The sequence below is a fragment of the Sarcophilus harrisii genome, chromosome 5 (assembly GCF_902635505.1).
Source record: "Sarcophilus harrisii chromosome 5, mSarHar1.11, whole genome shotgun sequence".
Taxonomy (NCBI): Eukaryota; Metazoa; Chordata; class Mammalia; order Dasyuromorphia; family Dasyuridae; genus Sarcophilus; species Sarcophilus harrisii.
The window spans coordinates 142,119,308-142,138,897 of NC_045430.1; the positions used below are offsets into that span (position 1 = coordinate 142,119,308).

Consider the following 19,590-nt stretch of genomic DNA (forward strand, 5'->3'; position numbering starts at 1 on the left):
GCTCAGGGGAAAATACGGCGGAATGCTATTCCAGCTTTTTTTTTTTAAACTTAAACCTTCAAGTTCTTCAGTGCCCCAACGATCCCAAGATTAATTTTTGACTCTTATTCCAGTCCTGTTTGTATCTCTCTTTCTTTTATTCTTTGATATAGGAAAGGTCATATTCAAGTAAGCATAATAAGTTGAAGTTTGAGAATAGCATAAAATAAGATACTTGTAAACTGAGACAATTAACAAAGGTTATTTAGCCATAGCAAGAATAGATAGTGAAAAAGGTTATAGCATTGATAAAGCTGTGCATAAGCTTCCTTGTGCCTTTGTCCTCTCTACTGGTCTATGGGTCAGAAGCCTAAGGTCACTGGTAAGCTGTGTTAACAACCTCAGCCTTTAGTCTCCTAAGGCAATTAAGTTGTGAGGATAGTAATACCTTTTTAAGAAAAGCACTAACTTAGTGCTAAGAAGTCAGATAGTGGGATATTGCTCTTCCTAAATCTTCCCTTTTTTTATTTTCTAACTTTACCTCTCTATTTTGGTGGTAGTAGGGCCAGTGCCAGATTGAGGTATGTTAATATTTGTGATTACGGGAGTAGAAAGAATTAGGATGGGAAGAATGAATGAAAAGATATATAAGTATTAAGCCCTTTCTATTTACCAAGTACTGTACTTAGCACAGAGAATCTAAAAACAAAAGTAGAGTGTCTTGTTTCATGAAGAAATTTTCATTCTTATGGGAGAGACAACTGATCTAGAGAATCGTTGGCCAGGAAAGACTGTTTTAATTTAGTAAATTACAAGGACAGTGAATGGAACTATAGATGAGTAGATCCACAGTATTTTGAATAACATTGACAGTATTGATTTTCTTATGATTTCAGAAGTGGATATGGGAGAAGGAAGCATAGAAAAAGAAGTTTTATAGAACCAGGAAGCTAGTGAGAGGATTTAAGAACTAGATTTTGTTTTATATATATTAAGCTTTGAGGAAGCACTAAGAACTGAAAGTTTATAGGAATATAACCTGTAAAGAAGAGATTTAAATAGTCCAAATTGGGGGATGGCCAAACTTAGTCTGTAGCAATGGGATTGTGGAGGAAAGAAAATAATATCATAAATTTGTGGGCCTTATATTTTGATATCATATATCTTATATCAGGACAAATATAATTCTACCTTTTTTTTAGGTGAAGAAAAGAAATTTCAAGAGATGTTAAACAAGAAAATTAGACTTCATTTTACTACTGGGAGTCCATCAGATCTCTCTGTGTAGATGGATATCAGTTTTGTTTTGTTTTTATTATGAGTCTTTTGCAATTGTCTTGGATCATAACATTGATCAGAATAGCTAAGTATGTCACAGTTGGTCATTACAACATTGTTGTTACTGTCCACAATGATCTCCTAGTTCTTACTTCACTTTGTATCCATCCATATAGTTCTATGATTTTCTTTCTGAACCTCACATCATTTCTTATAGTGTAAGCATATTCCATTACAATCATATATGCCACAATTTATTCAGTTATCCCTCCAATTTATGAGCATCTTTTCAAAGTTCAATTCTTTGCTATCAGAAAAAAGAATGGCTATAAATATTTAAATATATATGTCATTTTCCTTATACTTTGATCTCTTTGGGGATATAGCTGAGAGCTTCCTGAAGCTACTGCTGTTGTTGCAGTCAGTTTCATTACCCTCTGTTGCTACTGCTCCCAGTGTGCCCTTAGCCATTCTCCACCCTGGTGTCATATACTTTTCCTACCATTCTCCTATGTTGTCTTATTCTCCTATATTGTCTTGAAAAATTATCTCCCTATTACCTTTTGTTGACTCCACTGTTCCAAAACTTGATTTGAAAAAATTATTTTTAAAGTTTTTTGAGAAAGGAATGTTAAGTGAGAGCATCTGAGTTGCTGTCTGTATTCCTAGCACTTCTAATGTTTAAAAAAAAAAAGACCAAAAATGTGAAAAACATTAAAAAATGAGGGTAACTAACTTTGTGTGTATGTATATAAACACACACACACACACACATACATATATATATATATATATATATACATATATATATATATATATGGGCATGTATATATGAAGGTAATATCAGAAGGAAGATACAAATAGTAGAGCAGAATATCCTCTTATTTTAGGCCTGTGTTATTTCATAGTTTCTAGGATAGCACTAGAATGGCATCTGGTATCCCTCATTCTTGAAACATGATCAGCCCACCCACCTTTCTGATCATATATTTTCTGGATTTTCCTGTATAGTTAATATGCTACTTCTTTAATTAAGGTTAGGATTTGATATATACTATTCCTTATTTATAGATTGTAGAGGGCTGCAAATAGTGGGGGAACCCTGGGTAAGGTATAAGACCCTTCAGCCCAGAGAGAATTTTCTGACAATGTCTGGTTTGGCTCCCTATGTCCCTTTGGTGTTTCTCATCTTTCCTGAGAAGTCAAGGAGGACCTGACCACTTGTGTTCTACTTGAAGCAAGGGATACTCAGATGCATTTACATATCAATAGCAGGGCGATTATAGTTAGCACTTGCTCAGTGTGATGTGATGATATATAATGGTTCCCTAGTTGGCACATACTTAGTGTGCTATAATGATGTAATCATACCAAAAGTATTTAAGGGCTGAAAGGACTTAAAATAAGGACTCCATCTTTGACCATCTTCATAGATCTCCTGCCTTCTTCACTCTTCTACTAAGACTAAGGACTTGGGCTGGTCCCGAGATCCTCCAGAGAGTTATTCCGGGCGGTATATTTTGGCACCCCAGCGTGGGGGCTCTATAATGCATAGTATATTTTAGCACCCAATTTAGGATCTTTAGAAAACACACTACAATAGATAGCAAAATTCATGGGGTTTTTATTATTATTCTCCCTTCTTCAGAGAAAATGCCTCTTTAATTTTTCATATTTGTTTATGTGTTTATATATATATATATATATGTGTGTGTGTGTGTGTGTGTGTGTATTATATATAACATAATCATTGAATATAAAATCATTACTTTAGTGCTCTATTTAACCATTTGTTTTTTTTTTCCTTCAGAATAATGCTCCTATTACAACAATGAAAATTTCATCCAAAAAGGTAAAAACTAACCTATGTTTATTTTTTTTTGTTTATATTATGGTGTTTTAAATATTAATTAATGATAAATAATCTAACATAAATCTATTTAAATCAGTTAATTATTAATTTTATTATTTAAGTGCTATAGTATGCAGAAAAGCTATACTAGCCTAGAGTATTAACGGTTGACAGAAGGACTCAGACATATCTAATAAGAGTAATTCCAGGAAGATAATCCTCACAAGTGGCTATGAAACATCCTTATGAAGATTTCTGGTGATAGGAAATTGGCTATTTCCTAAAGTATTTCTACTCTGGGGCAGTTTTAAGTGTTAGGAAGTTGGCTTCATACATAATTAAGATGTCAGTCTAAGAAATAAAGTCATACTCCATATCATTTGGAAAAGGAAAAGTACTCATCTTTATGATTCAAACCAAATCTTATTTTAGACTAAATTTGAACATTTCTGGTCAAAATCTTTTCTACCTTGGCATAGGGACTTGATTTAAGAATTTCCTAGGTATAAAATTATTGTTAACAGTAAGCCTATACCTTTTCTTGGGACAACTAGGTAGCATAGTAGATAAAACTTATTTTCCTGAGTTCAAATCTAGCCTTAAATATTAATAACCATGTGACCCTTGGCAAGTCACTTAATCTTGTTTACCTCAGTTTCCTCATCTATTAAATGATCTAAAGCAGGAAATTCTATCCCAGAGATCTCACAGAATGACTGAAAAATGACTAAACATCACCATAAATTCTTTTCAAAGTTTTTGTCAGAGGGCTTTACCAAATTATCAATAAAATAATCATAGTTACCAGTTTTGAATTTCTGAATACAGATACATTTATTATGTGCAACAAAGAACACAATTCTATTATTCATTTGGGATGAAGGTGAGGTTCCCTCACCCTACTATCAGCTGGTGTACAGCACCACAATATATCCATATGCACAATATATTATGATGGTTTTGTTAATAATTGGTTACTTTAATTTACAGCTTCCTTGGTTACAAAGTTCTATGCCAAGTTCTTTCCTACATTTCTGTGAAATCGGTAGCTCATGTATTATACTATTTTACACTTAAATAAACTGAGTCTCAAATGGATAATAATTTGCCTCAAGTCATAGGAAATCCTACAACTAGGATTCAGATCCCAGTCTTCTGACTAGGAGAGGGAGGGTTGCACAGTGTTCTTTCTGGTTTGGCATATCAGGATTCACTCAAGAAACTGTTTCCTTTTCTACTTTCTTCCTCAAACCTAAGACTTAGGGACTAAAGGGACTAATCCAAGTGAAAATATTAGGAAGCAACTAAAGTTACCAGATTATTACATGACCTCTGAGCTTTCCCTTAACCCTTTTAAAATAACTTGTTTTCTTTGGGGTTTTTTTTTTTGGGGGGGAGTAATAGTGGCATTACTAGATTTAAAAACCTCATGACAATGAGAGAAGCTGATTTGTCAGGGGTCATTTTTATGTTTTTCATTACTCTTTGTTTTCATTTTTTCCCCACTCTCAATACTATGAGCTGTATTATTCTTGAAATGTAACATTAAGGCATCATCTGTTCAACCCAACTGTGATTACATAATTGTAGTGTAGCTCTTTAAGGGTTCCAGGTCAAACAGATGAAGAAAAATTCCACATTGCACCATGTACTCTTTACACTTGACTAACTTTTATGAAGAAAAATAAATGGCATATTTAAGTATAGGTCTCATCTGTAAAAATGTTTGTGTGGTGGATGAGAAACATTTTCCTCAAGTAACAAAATGTCATTAGTCATCTTCTGTGCCCCAGGGAACTAATCCAAAGGCAAAATTGTCCTTTTGAAGTCAATGGGAAATTCCTTGTTCAGCCCAGCTTGGCAAAAGGAAAAAGATCCAGAGGGGTGAAAAATGAACTTGTGTGTGTGTGTGTGTGTGTGTGTGTGATTATATGTATATAATCAATATATATACACATACACATGTATACATATACATATGTGTGTACATATACATATATGTATATGTGTGTATATATATGTAATTATCACACTTACAGAAACAAGTTTCTGAGGTCAAATTTGAACTCCAGTCTTCCTGATCCAGTGATCTATTCACAAGAGCCATCCAAGTGCCTCCTAGGCAAACAGAGGTTAAGTGGGTATAATATGACATAGGCCTGTGTATAAACTTATTCACTGTGCAATGCTGGGCAAATCACTTAACCTCCATTTGCCTTAATTCACAGGGGAAAGAAATAGAAAACTACTTTCCTGTAGCTTTGCCAAGAAAACCCCATGGCCAGTATGGTCCAAGATAGAAGAGTCAGGTGTGAATTAACAACAATTGCATCACTTTGATCAATCCAGTTAGAGGCAGCATGGTACCCCGTACAAGGTGCCAGACTTGGAGCTGGGAAGATATGGATTCACATCCTGCCAATGACACAGACTAGCTGTGAATTCACAAGTAACTCCAAGCTTCTGACAACTCTATAAAAAAGTAAAGCTAATAGCAGCTATAAATAGGATTGGTAAACCATAAGTCATTAATACATACCACACCCCTCGCACTATATCATATTTTATTATATGTTATATGTCTGTCTAGAGATACAATAGCAGATTTCAATTGTATAGACCTAGAAATTATTTCACTGTTTAGGGATTTATTTAAAATTGGAGGAGGGAAGAGAGAGGTTTGTTTATTTTTTTTCTTCTTCTTCTTTTACCTATATGATTTTCTACCTCAAATTGAATGGGCTTGGGGTAAGCTGGGGAACTATCAACCAGACTAACTTGGGGATATTTCTGCTTTAAGTCAAACGTATTGTGATTTGTAGCAAGTATCCTCAGACAGCAGGATTCTTATTTCTGTAACTTTTATGCATACCTTAAGAAAAAGCAAGAACTTCAAATGGTCTCCATACTAGCAACTAATCAAGCAACATTTATTAAGTGCTTACTGTGTGTCAGGCATTGCTATAGGTACAGACATACGGAGACCAAATGATACAGAGATGTGTGTTTGTTTGTTCTATCCCAACTATCTTCTGAAAAGTCAACCAATAAAGCTTAGATTTTTCAGATTCTCATTGAGGAAGCTGTGACAAGTGAAATCTGCAGACATTCCTGGGGTAGAGAGGAGACAATCCAGAATATATCTAAAATTAATTTTTGTTCATCTTAATATAATCTAAAATTTTTGTGAACAGTTTACCTATAAAATATGTGATAACTATATCTTTCTTCCTTGTACTTAGAATTATTTTCTATTTATAAACTAAGAAAAAAAAAAGAATTCTCAACCCTAATACAACTGCCACTCTCTTATTCCAGGTTAAGTTGACATATTGCTAAATTTAAAGCAGGAAGAAGCCAGCTTGTGTTATGGAAAAGAACAGAGTTCAAACAAATTACTCAAAATTTAAATTTTTAAATGTTAGTTCCAACCTGAAGTGGAAAACAGTGAAATCTGATGTCTAAAAAACAAAAATGTTGGAGCATTTTAACAGAAAAGTAGCAATGTCATAGGAATATTCACCTAGGAAAATGTTGTTTGTCCTTTGATAGGATCCTGATGGTTCTTAGTCCCAAAATCAATCCCCAAAAGTTTATTGGCATACAGTATAGAATATCACTGTTCAAAGTGTTGTTTTATGTACTGCATCTGATTTGAATCTTCATCTTTCCTTTAACAGCAACAGCTATATGTGAGCTCCAATGAAGGGGTTTCCCAAGTGTCTCTACATCGCTGTCACATCTACGGGACAGCTTGTGCTGACTGCTGCCTAGCAAGAGATCCTTATTGTGCCTGGGATGGTAGTTCTTGTTCCAGATTCTATCCAACAGGAAAGAGGTAAATTCTTGTTGTCTCAAACGAATACAGAATTCATCATCTTATTCCACATTTTGGAGGAGAAATATAAAGCTTAACTTCAGAATAGTCCTGCTCTCATGGAGCTTATTGTCAAAGGAGAAAATATAATACATGAGTATATTAGTATAAATCAATATAGTAAACAAGTGCATTTGTTATAAAAATATGCAAAAAGAGAAGGCATTGTGGGAGTCTGGGGAGGGCCATTCATTGAGTGGTGTAATGGAAAGACTATTACATTGGGAATCAGAAGGTTTGGGTTCAGATCAAGATCTGAACTCTGATACTTACTAATAGTATGGCCTTGGGTCTACTACTTCAGATATTTTGGTATGAGAAGTACAACTATTGCCATACCTAGAACAAACTAATTCAGGTCCATTTTGGGGACATAACAAGGCACTTATTTGCAAACTATTGAAAAGTTAACAAAAGGCAGTTTATTTTGCCCTAACACAGGAAACACATATAACAAGGATACGGTAGCATTTGATTTCTCTTGACATAGACCCTGGTTGTCTCCATATAGAAATATATATGATCAGCAGAGTGAAATATAGTAACTCTGAAATTCAGCAAGTCATAGGAGTCTCATCTACATGAGTGAGACTTTTTTGTTCCCTTAAATTATCGGGAAAGGCAAACAGAGACCAGTAAAGGAAGAAAGATGTTTTTGTTGTGTTTTAGGGAAAGTTAACACATGTTGCAGGGAAATAGTCCAGCATTGTATCTCACTTGGTCTAAGTTTTCTTATCTGTAACATGAAGTTGAACTATGTAGTTTCCTAACTTCCTTCTGATCCTAAATTCTCATGTTTGGGTGGAGCAAGGAAGCCCTTCTGGAGAAGTTAGCTTTTAAGTTTAATTCTAAACATGATAGTATTCTAGAAATAACATAAGATAAAGCATGGTGACATGAAAATATCAAGTATAGGTAAGTTTCATCAAAGAACTGAATTTTGGGGCAGCAAAAGGAGCATGGAGGAATATTGAGAAGAGGAAAGAACAAGATAAAAAAATGAAAATTCTTATATGAGATGAGACTGGGCAGATAGAATGTTGGCAATAATGGTGGGAAGGGGGGGGAGATTACTCAGCTGACAGAGCTCAGATGGAACTTGTAGAGGTATCCCACGTCCAAGTTCTAAATGAAATGAGCAATGCTAATGTTTTAGAATGTGCTAGCAGGAAATATGACTACCAAGTACATGAGATCAGAGGCAATGGAGCACAGTGCCATTGTGTATCCTTGATAAATTTTCTAAAAATAGCAGCAGTGAGCCACAAAACATGCATCCACAATTTGATAGCATTTAATATTCTCATTTATATAGTCAGTCTATTTTAGATAAAGTCAGGACTTTTATTTTTTTTTCAGGGGTAAAAGTGGGTCAGTTTTTTTTTTTCTTTTTAAAAACATGTAACTACATATTTGTGCATAGCAATGCAATACTGTCCAGAGTTTTGACTTTTTATTTGTTTGCTTTTTTATTAGATGAGTCCAATTGTAAAGTTGAAATTTCTCTCTAGATTGACATTGGAGGACTTATAAAAAATAAAATGATGCTTGATTGTATGTTTTCTGAAAAAATCCCTCTTCATGTTTCTATGCTCCCTCACTGAACAAGTCTTCATCCAGAATATCTTTCCATATCTTTCCTTAATTTCTGTTATTTCCTACTGTTTGTCTCTAATCTTTGGTTTAGGAAGAAAATAATGGTTCAAAATTCCAAGATAAGTGGGGAAATCATTAGTTGCTCTTGATGAATTCAATTAACCAAGCTTGATGAATATTCTCTAGCACTAAACAAATTGCCACATTTTATGGCTAGATTACTGTTGGTATTTCAAGGAGTATCTTGTAGCAAAGTAGTTTATTCTGTTGGCCCAAGGAAGTAGAACTAAAAACCATGTGAGAACTTGCAGAGAACTTAAGATTGGTAAGCTATTAGAAGTAAAATTTGAATTACTTTGAATATATGCTTATTGAGGGGTATGTAAGCAGAGAATGGAAAATCATTCATTGACTTCTTGTTATTGCATGAATTTCAGCTTCTAACAGTCTTTGATATCTCTAGAATTTCTAGTCATTCTTTTGCCATAGCTTCCATGCAATCTTAATAAATTCCTTCTGATTTATATTGATCTTTTTCCCTCAAGTCTCACATAACTTTCTCTTTTCTTTTTGTATTGACATCATATATTTATGTGTCTTAAAGTACTACCCTCTCCACCTCCACTCTGTGTGACAAATTTCTTCAAGGTCTTGATATCTCATTCAGTCCTTAACAGTAGTCTCAACACAATGAAGCATTTTGTAAATTATTATTAAATTAATTAAATTCAAGTACAAGTGTCATTATTATTGTCGTTTTTCTCTTCAGTCTACTGAGAGCCTAACATTTTTAGCAGGAGAAATTCAGTAGCCTTCTTATCCTAGAATCTCTAGCTATCCTTTTAATATTCAATCCTGACTAATACTCATTATCTTGGTTTATCTGCTTCTCTCACGTGGCAGAATACTGAGAATTAAAGAGAAAACCATGAAATTCTAATTTTAAACACTAAACACATATAGCATAATCTTTTTTTATTAATTAATTTATTTAATAGCCTTTTATTTATATATAGCATAATCTTAGCTGCAGTTTCCAACTAGGAAATAGCCCATATATTCAACATATTTAATCTCTATCTCAGTTCCAACAATCTCTTCTCAATCTCCAGCCCTAACTCTTCCCATACATTCATAGCAGAGCATCTAGCTTCCTATTTCATGGACATGAACACCATCTGATCTTTCCACAACACTCCATTTTCACTTCTTGAAACTCTTTAATATCTTCATCCTCTCCAAAAAGATGAAGTACAAACTCCTTGGCAAAGGCAATACTTATACATGAATTTTTAATTCCATTTCTTACCACCACCTCTATGAACTTTTCCTATTGATTATTCTCTTTTCTGAATATATTTTCATGTTCTCCTTTGCATTTATCCAGAAATATGTTCCTCAGTTCTCTAATACCGCTTTAGCTTTTTGTGTGTGATTCCCCCTTCACTTGGAACAAAACTAGATGGATTCCAGGATCAGAAGTGCTGATGCCATCATGACTACAATTAGCCATGAATATTTTATATAGGAGCAGAGTAAGACTAGGTAAACAAACTAATATCTTCAAAGTTTCAGGAAGGCTCAAACAAGGCAAATGAAAGCACTAAAAAAAAAAAAAAACAAATTTGCTTTCTACAATGAATTTCTGTTGAATGAAACCATTTTTTGAGCAGCTTAGTATTAATCATATGACCTAACACCCATGAGAGAACTCTGACTTAAAATGTCTTCTATTGGAGAAAGATTAGTTTTCCGACGTATAAGAGATTTATCGTCTTCCACATTGGTATCCAAAGATAAAACAGATTGGGTAACCAGGTGGGAGGTCTATATTCTCCATGAATTCATTTGGGATAAACTGTGTGCTAAGACTGCCTGATCTCATGGGAGCCATTCCAACCATTTCATCATGAAAGTATTAATTTTAGGTGGCCCAAGTTGAGGTATTAGGAGAAAAGAAAACATGATATACTCTCAAATCAAATAATTGTGAATACTTGTCATTATTTTCAGTCAAACTAAAACATATCAATAATCAAATATCAACCACTTGCTTCTTCAAATATAAATAGGGTGATGTTAGTATTTAAACTTTCACTGCATTAATATTTGTATACTTTACTATCTGGAAAGGTTGAAGAATATAAAATATCTACAATACACATTGTAATTCTATTACTTGGAATCAATGCTGATACAGCTTAGGACACAACAAATATATTTCCTAGGCATGAAATTATCTCCATTGTGGACCTCAAAGGCTAATTTTTTTCACATTTATTTATTGCCTTTGTCTTGTACATGAGTGTTTGTATGATCTTCCCTCTTTCCTCTCCTTTCCAATCTTCTCTTGCTTTAAGACTTTTGTTGTGAGCAGCAAATGTTTTGTTTTCCAAACTCAGAGTTTATTTTTGAAATAAAGTTTTATGTTACATGCAGACCTCCTCTCATGTTTGAGACTTTTCTTTTGTGGATTTAGAAATTTATCTTGGATTGTGAATGTGCTTCTGTTTGCTCAGTGGCCTTTCTCTTATCAGTACATTTCTTTCCTAAAACACAGACTTGTCCATAGATTCCATGTTTTTCTTCAACATAACTTTTATCTTAATCACATCCTTTTTGGTGCATTAAAATCAATTAAATTACCTGTTCTATTCTGATAAAATACTAAGCTCTCCTTCTGATAGGATGTCTATTTTAGAATCAAGATGGTCTGATTAGAATGAAGAAAAAAGTTAGTAAAAGCTCAGTTTGCATTGTTAAAGTGTCTTCATTTTACCCTCATTCACCAGAAATTTTTTTACAAATAAATGATCATTAAATTCACATGAATTCCATTTTTTCCAGTACCTTTGAGTATTCTCTAAGCTTTTACATAAGGCAAATATCATCTTGAAGAGTCAAAAAGCTATAGGAATCATTAATATTTTAAATTTCCCATATAAAGAATCAATAGTTTTCAAATTCAATGAGGATAAACGCATAGACAACTTACATTGGGAGAGCTGATCACACATAATTAAATTATATCATGATTAATTAATATCATCAACATCATCATCATTATGATGATGATAACTACCATTTATTTTGTGCTTACTCTGTGCAGGCACTGTACTAAGCACTTTACAAGTCTTTTCTACTTGTTTCTCATGATGAACTTGAGAATTAGATGCTACTGTTATCTCAATTCTACAAGAAAGGAAAGTGAGACAAATAAAGATTAAGTAACTTACCCCAAAAGGCACACAATTTGAAGTCAGGTCTTCCTGACTCTAGGAAGCTTTTGTCCATTGAACCTAGAAAAGAAGATCTAGGACCAAGTCCTCATGGGAAACAAACTACTTTTTAATTTTTTTTTCTGCATCAAGTGAACAGAGAAACATAGCAAATGGAAAGGATTGGAATAAAGTTCTCAGATAGAATTTCATCATTAGCTTCTTTGTCAAAAGGATGGACTGTTAATTAATAAAACTTCGAATTCTTCTACCTAGTGTATTTTTTTTAAATTGGTAGCAAGGACTGACAGCAATTGATAAACAGTTGCTTAACTTACAAATAAATTGATTGCTTATAGTACACACAAGAGGTTTCTATCATTGCCAGCTCTATTGCTTTTTCATTAAGGGAAAATATTAGACCTAAATTCAGAAGACATAGGTTTAAAAATAGACTCTGATATTTACTAATTGTGTGAATGTAGTCCTATTGATTGTGCTGGGGCAGCTTAGTAATACAGTGGGTAGAGTGCCAAGCCTACAGTTAGGAATATTTCTCTTCATGAGTTCAAATCTGGCCTCAGATACTTACTAGCTGTGCAACAATGAGCAATTAACTTAATAGTGTTTGCCTCAGTTTCCTTATCTGTAAAATGAGCTGAAGAAACATGACAAACTACTTAAGTATCAAGAAAATCCAAAAATAGGGTCACAAAAATTCAGATAAGACCAAATAAAAATTGGTCACATCAGGAAGGACATTTCCAATCTCTACAAAAATGTTTATTAACTTTTAAAATCACTTTATTTTTCTGATCCTCAATTTCATCATCTCTTAAAAAAAATAAAAGACATGGCAATACATATAATATGTCAGCCAGATGACTCAGTGGATAGACTGCCAGTCCTAGAGTCAGGAAGACTCCTCTTTGTGAGTTCAAATATGACCTTAGATATTAACTAACTGTATGACCTTGGGCAAGTTACTTAACTATTTGCCTCAGTTTCCTCCTTTGTAAAATAAGACAGAGAAGAAAATGGATACAATACAGGGCATTTTCCAAGAAAGCAAAATGGAATTATGATGATTTGAACAAGACCAAAAAATGACTATATAATGATTGCAGTTGATCGTACTTAGTTTCTGCCATCTGTAAAATTATTATAAATAATAATAATACTTGTACTTAACCTTAGTTATTTTATAGTTATTATATATTATGTATAATTATATATAATATATAATAAATAAAATATATATAATTATATAAATTATATATAAATATATAATTATTATATATAATGTATTATATGTTATAATTATTATAATATAATATAAATGTACATTTATATATATTTATAGTTATATAGTTATATACATATAATATAGTTATATTATAGAGGATATGTAGAATCCTACCTATAGTGTTATATTTCTAGTATCTAATCAGTGCTTTTTTTTTTTTCTTCCCCTGCTTAAAAAAAAAGGTCTACACACACAAAATATCCAGACTACTGCTGGCTAATATAATAGTTGAAAAATTATGTTAATGCCCAGTGCCAATATGGTATATTAGGTTTTATTGAAGAGTGAAGGGATGTGGTCAGATCTGAGTTTTGGAAAAAAAAAAAAAAACAACTTTGTCAGCTAGAGAAAGATGGAATAGAGTGAAACTTGAGAGAGAAACCAATTAGATAGCTCAAGAGAAAATCAAGGGGTAGTAAGGGCCAAGGTATTGTGAGTGAAGAGAGCAGGTGTTCATGAAGAGTAAAATGTCTGAATTCAGATTTGAATTCAAGAAGAGAAGTCTTTCTGATTGTAGGCTCAGCTCTCTATCATTGGCCCCACTAAGTTGCCCCTGATACTAACAATAAGATTCTAATCACAGTTAGTAAACATTAGAGTCTATATTTAAATCCATGATTCTGAATTCAGGTCTAACCTTTATATATATGATATTGTAAAGGTTGAAAAGACAAGATTTGATAAGAGAATGTATATGAACAGTGTGAACAAGAAATGGAGAGTAACATTGAAGTTGTGAGCTTGGATGACTAGGAGGATAGTGATTTTCACTAGTCATAGGAAAGCTCTTAAAAGGACAGGTTTTGGGGAAACAAAAAATATGTTCTCCTTTGGATGTGTTGAATTAAAATGCCTAAATGACTCCCAATTCAAGATGTTCAAAAAGATATTTGTGACATGGGACTAGATTTTAAAAGAGGTTATAATTAGATACATGGGGGAACAGCCTGAATAAAAATGAAAACTGAAGGTATGTGAGCTGAAGAGAACATCAGGGAGAAAGAGAAGAGCACAAAGGACAGTTTTGGGGGATGCTCAGAATTAATAGTAATAAGCAGGAGGAAGATCCAGAAAATGCAGTCCAAAAATTAGGAATAGTGAACTGTGTCAAACAGAAGAAAGTATTCAAAATAAGTTGATCAATAGTTTCAAAAACTGCAAAGATTAAAAAAAATAAGGATTTAAATTTAACAATGAATAGATATTAGGTTAACTGCTGAGAGAGCAGTTTCAGTCTATTATGAACTTGAGAGCCAAATGTAATATTTAGAATCAAGTAAAAGGAGAACATCTGGTGTAAACAGCTTTCTAAAGTAGTTTACCTTAATATTCGCAAAGAAGTAAAAAGTGATAGTTCATAGGCATGGTAAGCTCACGGGAAAATAATTTTAAAGGATAGGAACAACATAGGATCTTGTAGGCAACAGAGAAATAATGGAGAGTAAAGAGTGGAAAATTAAAGAAGATAGAAAATAGATAGATAGATAGATAGATAGATAGATAGATAGAAAGAAGATGGCAATTTACTGGAACACACAGGAAGGGAGGGGAATCTAGACTCCCAAGTAGAAAGGTTACCCTTCACAAGAAGAAGGGCCCTACTTTCATAAAAGATGGAGGTGAAGGAGAGAAAATGAAGGAAGTTGTCTGAGTGATTTGAAATGTGTAGAGAAGAAGAAGGAATTTTGACTAAAAGACACAGAATACACTATACTATTATGCTTATTCAATAGAGTAAAATGATTCCTTGAGCAATGTCATAAATGTCCCCTAAGGCTACATAAAAATTATTTGAATCTTTTAAAACTGAAAAAAGAAATAACCATGATTAATAATATATCATTTCCATCAGGCAGTGCATAAAATGGATAAAAAAAAAAAAACGGGCATTGAATTGGGCTCAGAAGTAAGAGGAAGAGAAGAGTAGGTTGGATTGCCTTTAGGAAATTGCAAAGGTCCTTTTGATTTAATGACACAAACTTCTCCCAGACAAAAAAGTCCATATTTTAGTGTCAATATTCTATCAGTGTTTTATGTTGACTGTGAGACAAGGAACATGATACTTTCCAAAAATGGAAAATGAATTTCAAACAAAGAACAAAGAAGAGGTACATGGTGGGTTTGATGTGAAGAAATAATAAATTTCTTAGCATAGTGACTGGCACATATTAAAAACAGTCTAAATACCTTTTTTATTTTCATTTATTTGTTCATTCAAAGAACAAGAATTAAAGACGTTTGCAGAGAAATTTCTAAGGACAAGACAAGGACAAGGGATAAAAGACAGCCCAATTTAGCTGTTAGAAATTTAAATGTCAGAAAAATATAAGAAAGATGCCCACTCTATTAGACCTTCAGGTAATCTTATGGTAGGAAATGGTCAAAAGCATAAAATGGGCAGGTATGCATGGGTTGCAATTTTAATAATTGAAGATATTTCTCAAACAATGAAATAGATCTAGTTGGGTAAATTGATTTAAAAGTCGAAGATATTTATTGAGCGTAGCACTTTGCTAATCAGAGCAAGATAAACTTAAGTCATACAGATATTAAAATATTGGAAGTAATATGTAAATTAAATTACTTTGAAAAGAGCTATAAGTTAATCCCCAGTTTGTTGTATTATTTAATATTTACTTTTGTATTTAAATACAATTTTCAATATTTAATTTATGTAATTTTATTCAAGAAGGTCATTGCTTTACAATCCAAATTCAGAAATTACATGAAAGTGTTATATAATGAATTATCCTTTTCACAATAAGATTCAGAATAGAAGAGGTTTATTCTTTATTATAAAAATCATTCAGAAAATGTGAAATGCTAGGGGGCAAGTATATGTGTTTGCATATATTCTCACACCTACATCTACATACAAACATATATATTCACATATATGAGAATGAATGAGAATTTTTATTTGATAAGTACTTTACAATTTTGAATGAAATAATAGGTTTGGAAAATTGATAAAATAAGTTATTAAATAATATTAAATAATAAATATTAAGAGCCTACTGTATTCCAAATACTATGCTAAGTCCTAAATATACAAAACCAAAAATGAAATGATCCTATTCCTCAAAGAGTTTGCAATCTATCTTATGATATATCAGTGACAACTGATTATTTTCCCCTCGTTATCTCAATCTCTTATACCTCTATAATACTGATTGAACTTAATAGGTTCAATACCCATACTGTCTACATAGAGTTTATACTGGTGGGATTAAGGAAGAAATGTTATTTTAATTAAACCTAGAAGCAAAATAGGTATTCTGTGAAGCAGAAATACAACATTTAGGCAATACATAAGAAAGTCTTTGCTAACTACTGTTTTTTTTTTTTTTTAAACAAGTACATTATAGAGGTTTGGCTATCTAAATATAAGATTTCCCTTCATCTTATTCCTTATACATAATATGTTGTTGACAAATGGTTATTAAATTGAATTCTAGTATCTGGCACATAATAAGTACTATGTAAATGTTAGGGTTTTTATTGTTATATTTACTATAATAATAACAATAGCAATAAAAATAATCTAAGATACATTTTCAGTTTAATGGGGTGGATTAGATTTGATCCTTTTACTAAATAAGTGGTTTCTATGGGATCTCTTAAGGCTCCATTCAGCTTACAGTTTCCCATTTTTAAAAAATACAATAATAATGCATACATTTATATAATGCTTTACCAAGAGTTCTCCCAAGTGCATGATCTCAGATGATTGACATGACCGTACTACTGATGGAATTAAGAATAGATATTGTTAGTTCCTTTTCTCAGATCAGAAAAATGAAATTCAGAAAAGTTACGTTATATTCTCCCTTCATATGGATGATATATTGTCAAATCAATCAGATAAGCTGACTTTACTTTGTTCTTTCTTTTACCTCATGTAGTGCTATATAACCAAATGATAATGGTGTCACTTGAAATTAAATTAAAATACCGTAGGCAGTGCTAATATTAATCATTCTTTAAATGCTTTAAACCGTCAGGCGGAGTCGTAGGCAAGATGTGAGACATGGAAATCCAATGACTCAATGCAGAGGATTCAATCTAAAAGGTACGTTACCTGAAAAAAGCCCTTTATTTTGTGTAAAGAGAACATAGCTTGTCTTTGAAATCAGCTATTATTTTTGTGGTTTTATGAGTATATAAAATGCAAATAAGTCAAATGACTTAGCAAGAATCTTTTAAAGTGTCATTCTATGTATTTAATTGGGAAATATATGTGTATTATTATTATTCAATTAATACATGTTAATGCAGAACTGCAGGTATCCCTCCTCCTATAGTGTTTGCTCTTCATGGAATTTGACCTTTTATTCATTAAAGTTTGTGTCTGCATTCCTTTAAATGAGTTATAATTCAGCTTATTTTTTATTGAATAAATCTGGACTAGTGTAATAGCTGATCAAGCCAGTTTTCTTTCTCTATATATAATTTTAAAACAACTTTTTTTAATTGAAGCATCCTGTTTTTTTTTTTTATATCTAATGCATTAATGAGCTGGTCATGTTACTAATATGATAGAAATCAAGTAGATAGTTTGTTTTGTTATCACAGCATTGCAGATCATTTACTTAAATGTTTACGTATCAAAATTGCAGTTTAAAAATAAATGTCATCTCAAATCTCTTGTGTCCAATATGATACTTGGAAAAAAAGAAGGAAAGTAATGAAATAATTGACATGATACCTTGTTACAATCAGCCCCAAAATAACAATTTCAGGATTTGTGGATAATTTTCTCATTGTAAATAAGGACAAAAAAAAAAAAAAAGATATCAGTGTTAATGGCCTTGAATGCATGAAACTAATTTATGAAAGGAATTCTGTAATGGGTTTTAATTTTAAGAATTAAGTTGCCTTTTTAAATGTAGCACACAGGAGGGAAAAGAGGTTCTAAATACCTTCATTCTTTTGCTTCACAGCATATAGAAATGCAGCTGAGATTATTCAATATGGAGTAAAAAATAACACCACTTTCCTTGAGTGCACTCCCAAATCTCCACAGGCATCTATCAAATGGCTGTTACAGAAAGACAAAGACAGAAGGAAAGAGGTGAGTGATGTAGTTCAGTAGCAATCAGTCATCCTAGTGAAAGGGCTCTAAATCACCCATTGGGTCAGCGTGCTTCAATTCAAACCAGTTAAGTATAGCATGCGAACATCCTTTTATATCTTCAGGATGACAGGTGCCAAGTTCTTTAAAATCAGATGTCCTAAAAGCTGATAGATTAATTAGATAACCTCTCTGACTGTTCCTGTTCCATCATAAAGTTGTTGGAACAAGGGCTTTGGCAGTCAGAGTTTGGTATTGATGTGAGGCTGCATATGGAAAAGAAATAGTATATGTTCAAATCCTGAGGGTAAATTTTTTTATCAGAGCACTTTGATGTGATGGAGAAGGCAAAGGGGATTGCCCATTTTTTAAAAATTTGAATTTATCAGAAATAAATTAGTGTAAACATGGATATTTAAGACAGAACAACAACATTTTGCGACTATCATCTTCTCAGCTTCCATTGCCATGATGGTCCATAGCTCCCAAATTTCAGCTTCAGATTAGAAGGATTGGCTTTTGGAAAAAATTACCTTTATTCATTCCCATGAAAGGGAAAAAAACCTCATTTCTTACCAAAGAAAAGTTGATTTGATGCTGATGCTCTGAAAAAGCTGTTTTAAAAACCAGTGATGTAAGGGGAAAATGATTTTTTTAAATGGCAGAAGGTATTATAAATAATGAATTCTAAAATCTTGATATCAGATTGTCCTTTAAAAATAGGAAAAAATTCTAATCAATCCTTTCTACAGTGTGAAATATACTCACCTTTTGTTAAAAAATGTCTGAGGAAATCTCATAGAGTCTTTGGATTTAGCGTGTTGTTTTTGCTGCATTTTAAGTAAGTAGGAATTGGTGCAATTGAGAAAAATGTCTTCCATTAAGTACAATAGGAGAAGGTTGTTCTCCATTCTTTTGATCATCTGCATAGCAAGTGGGAAATGTTAGAGCACTATTTGTCATGGTATCCAAGAATCTTTCTGCACCTTCCCTAATTTTGTTTTATGTATTTTGTGAATTATCTTGGAGTTTGTGTTTAGCTTTCAATATGACTTGATCTTTAACTGTCTATCATAAACTATCTTAGTTGTTAAGGATTTATTTGTTTTTTTTTTTGTTCTTTGCATAGAATGGCTCTTTGTCTTGAGGAATTGTGGCATAGTATGGGAAATTCCAAAGACTCCTACATTTACCCGTAGTTCCAAGTTCCATACAATTTGTGGCTAATCTAGCCCAGACTTTGTACACTAATGTGTGCCTGCTCCCTAGATCTTTGAGAATTCAGTAACTCTGGGTCATAAGATTTGAAGAATCTTCCACCAATTATTGTTTGGTATTATGTATGTGGAGATAGAAATAAAAATAGTATAGAATAATAGGCTTGAAGGAAGGTATCTAAGGGACTCCCAG

General features: G+C 32.6%; 1 protein-coding gene across 1 annotated transcript in view; it reads left to right on the forward strand.

Moving 5' to 3' along the window:
• Window positions 1-19,590, forward strand: part of SEMA3C (semaphorin 3C) — a 198,996-nt gene that overhangs the window by 173,179 nt on the left and 6,227 nt on the right. The window contains exons 14-17 of the mRNA XM_003771460.4: window positions 3,068-3,109; window positions 6,790-6,947; window positions 17,111-17,178; window positions 18,050-18,180. Coding sequence (XP_003771508.1) covers window positions 3,068-3,109; window positions 6,790-6,947; window positions 17,111-17,178; window positions 18,050-18,180 — 399 coding nt within the window. The remainder of the gene's footprint in view (window positions 1-3,067; window positions 3,110-6,789; window positions 6,948-17,110; window positions 17,179-18,049; window positions 18,181-19,590) is intronic.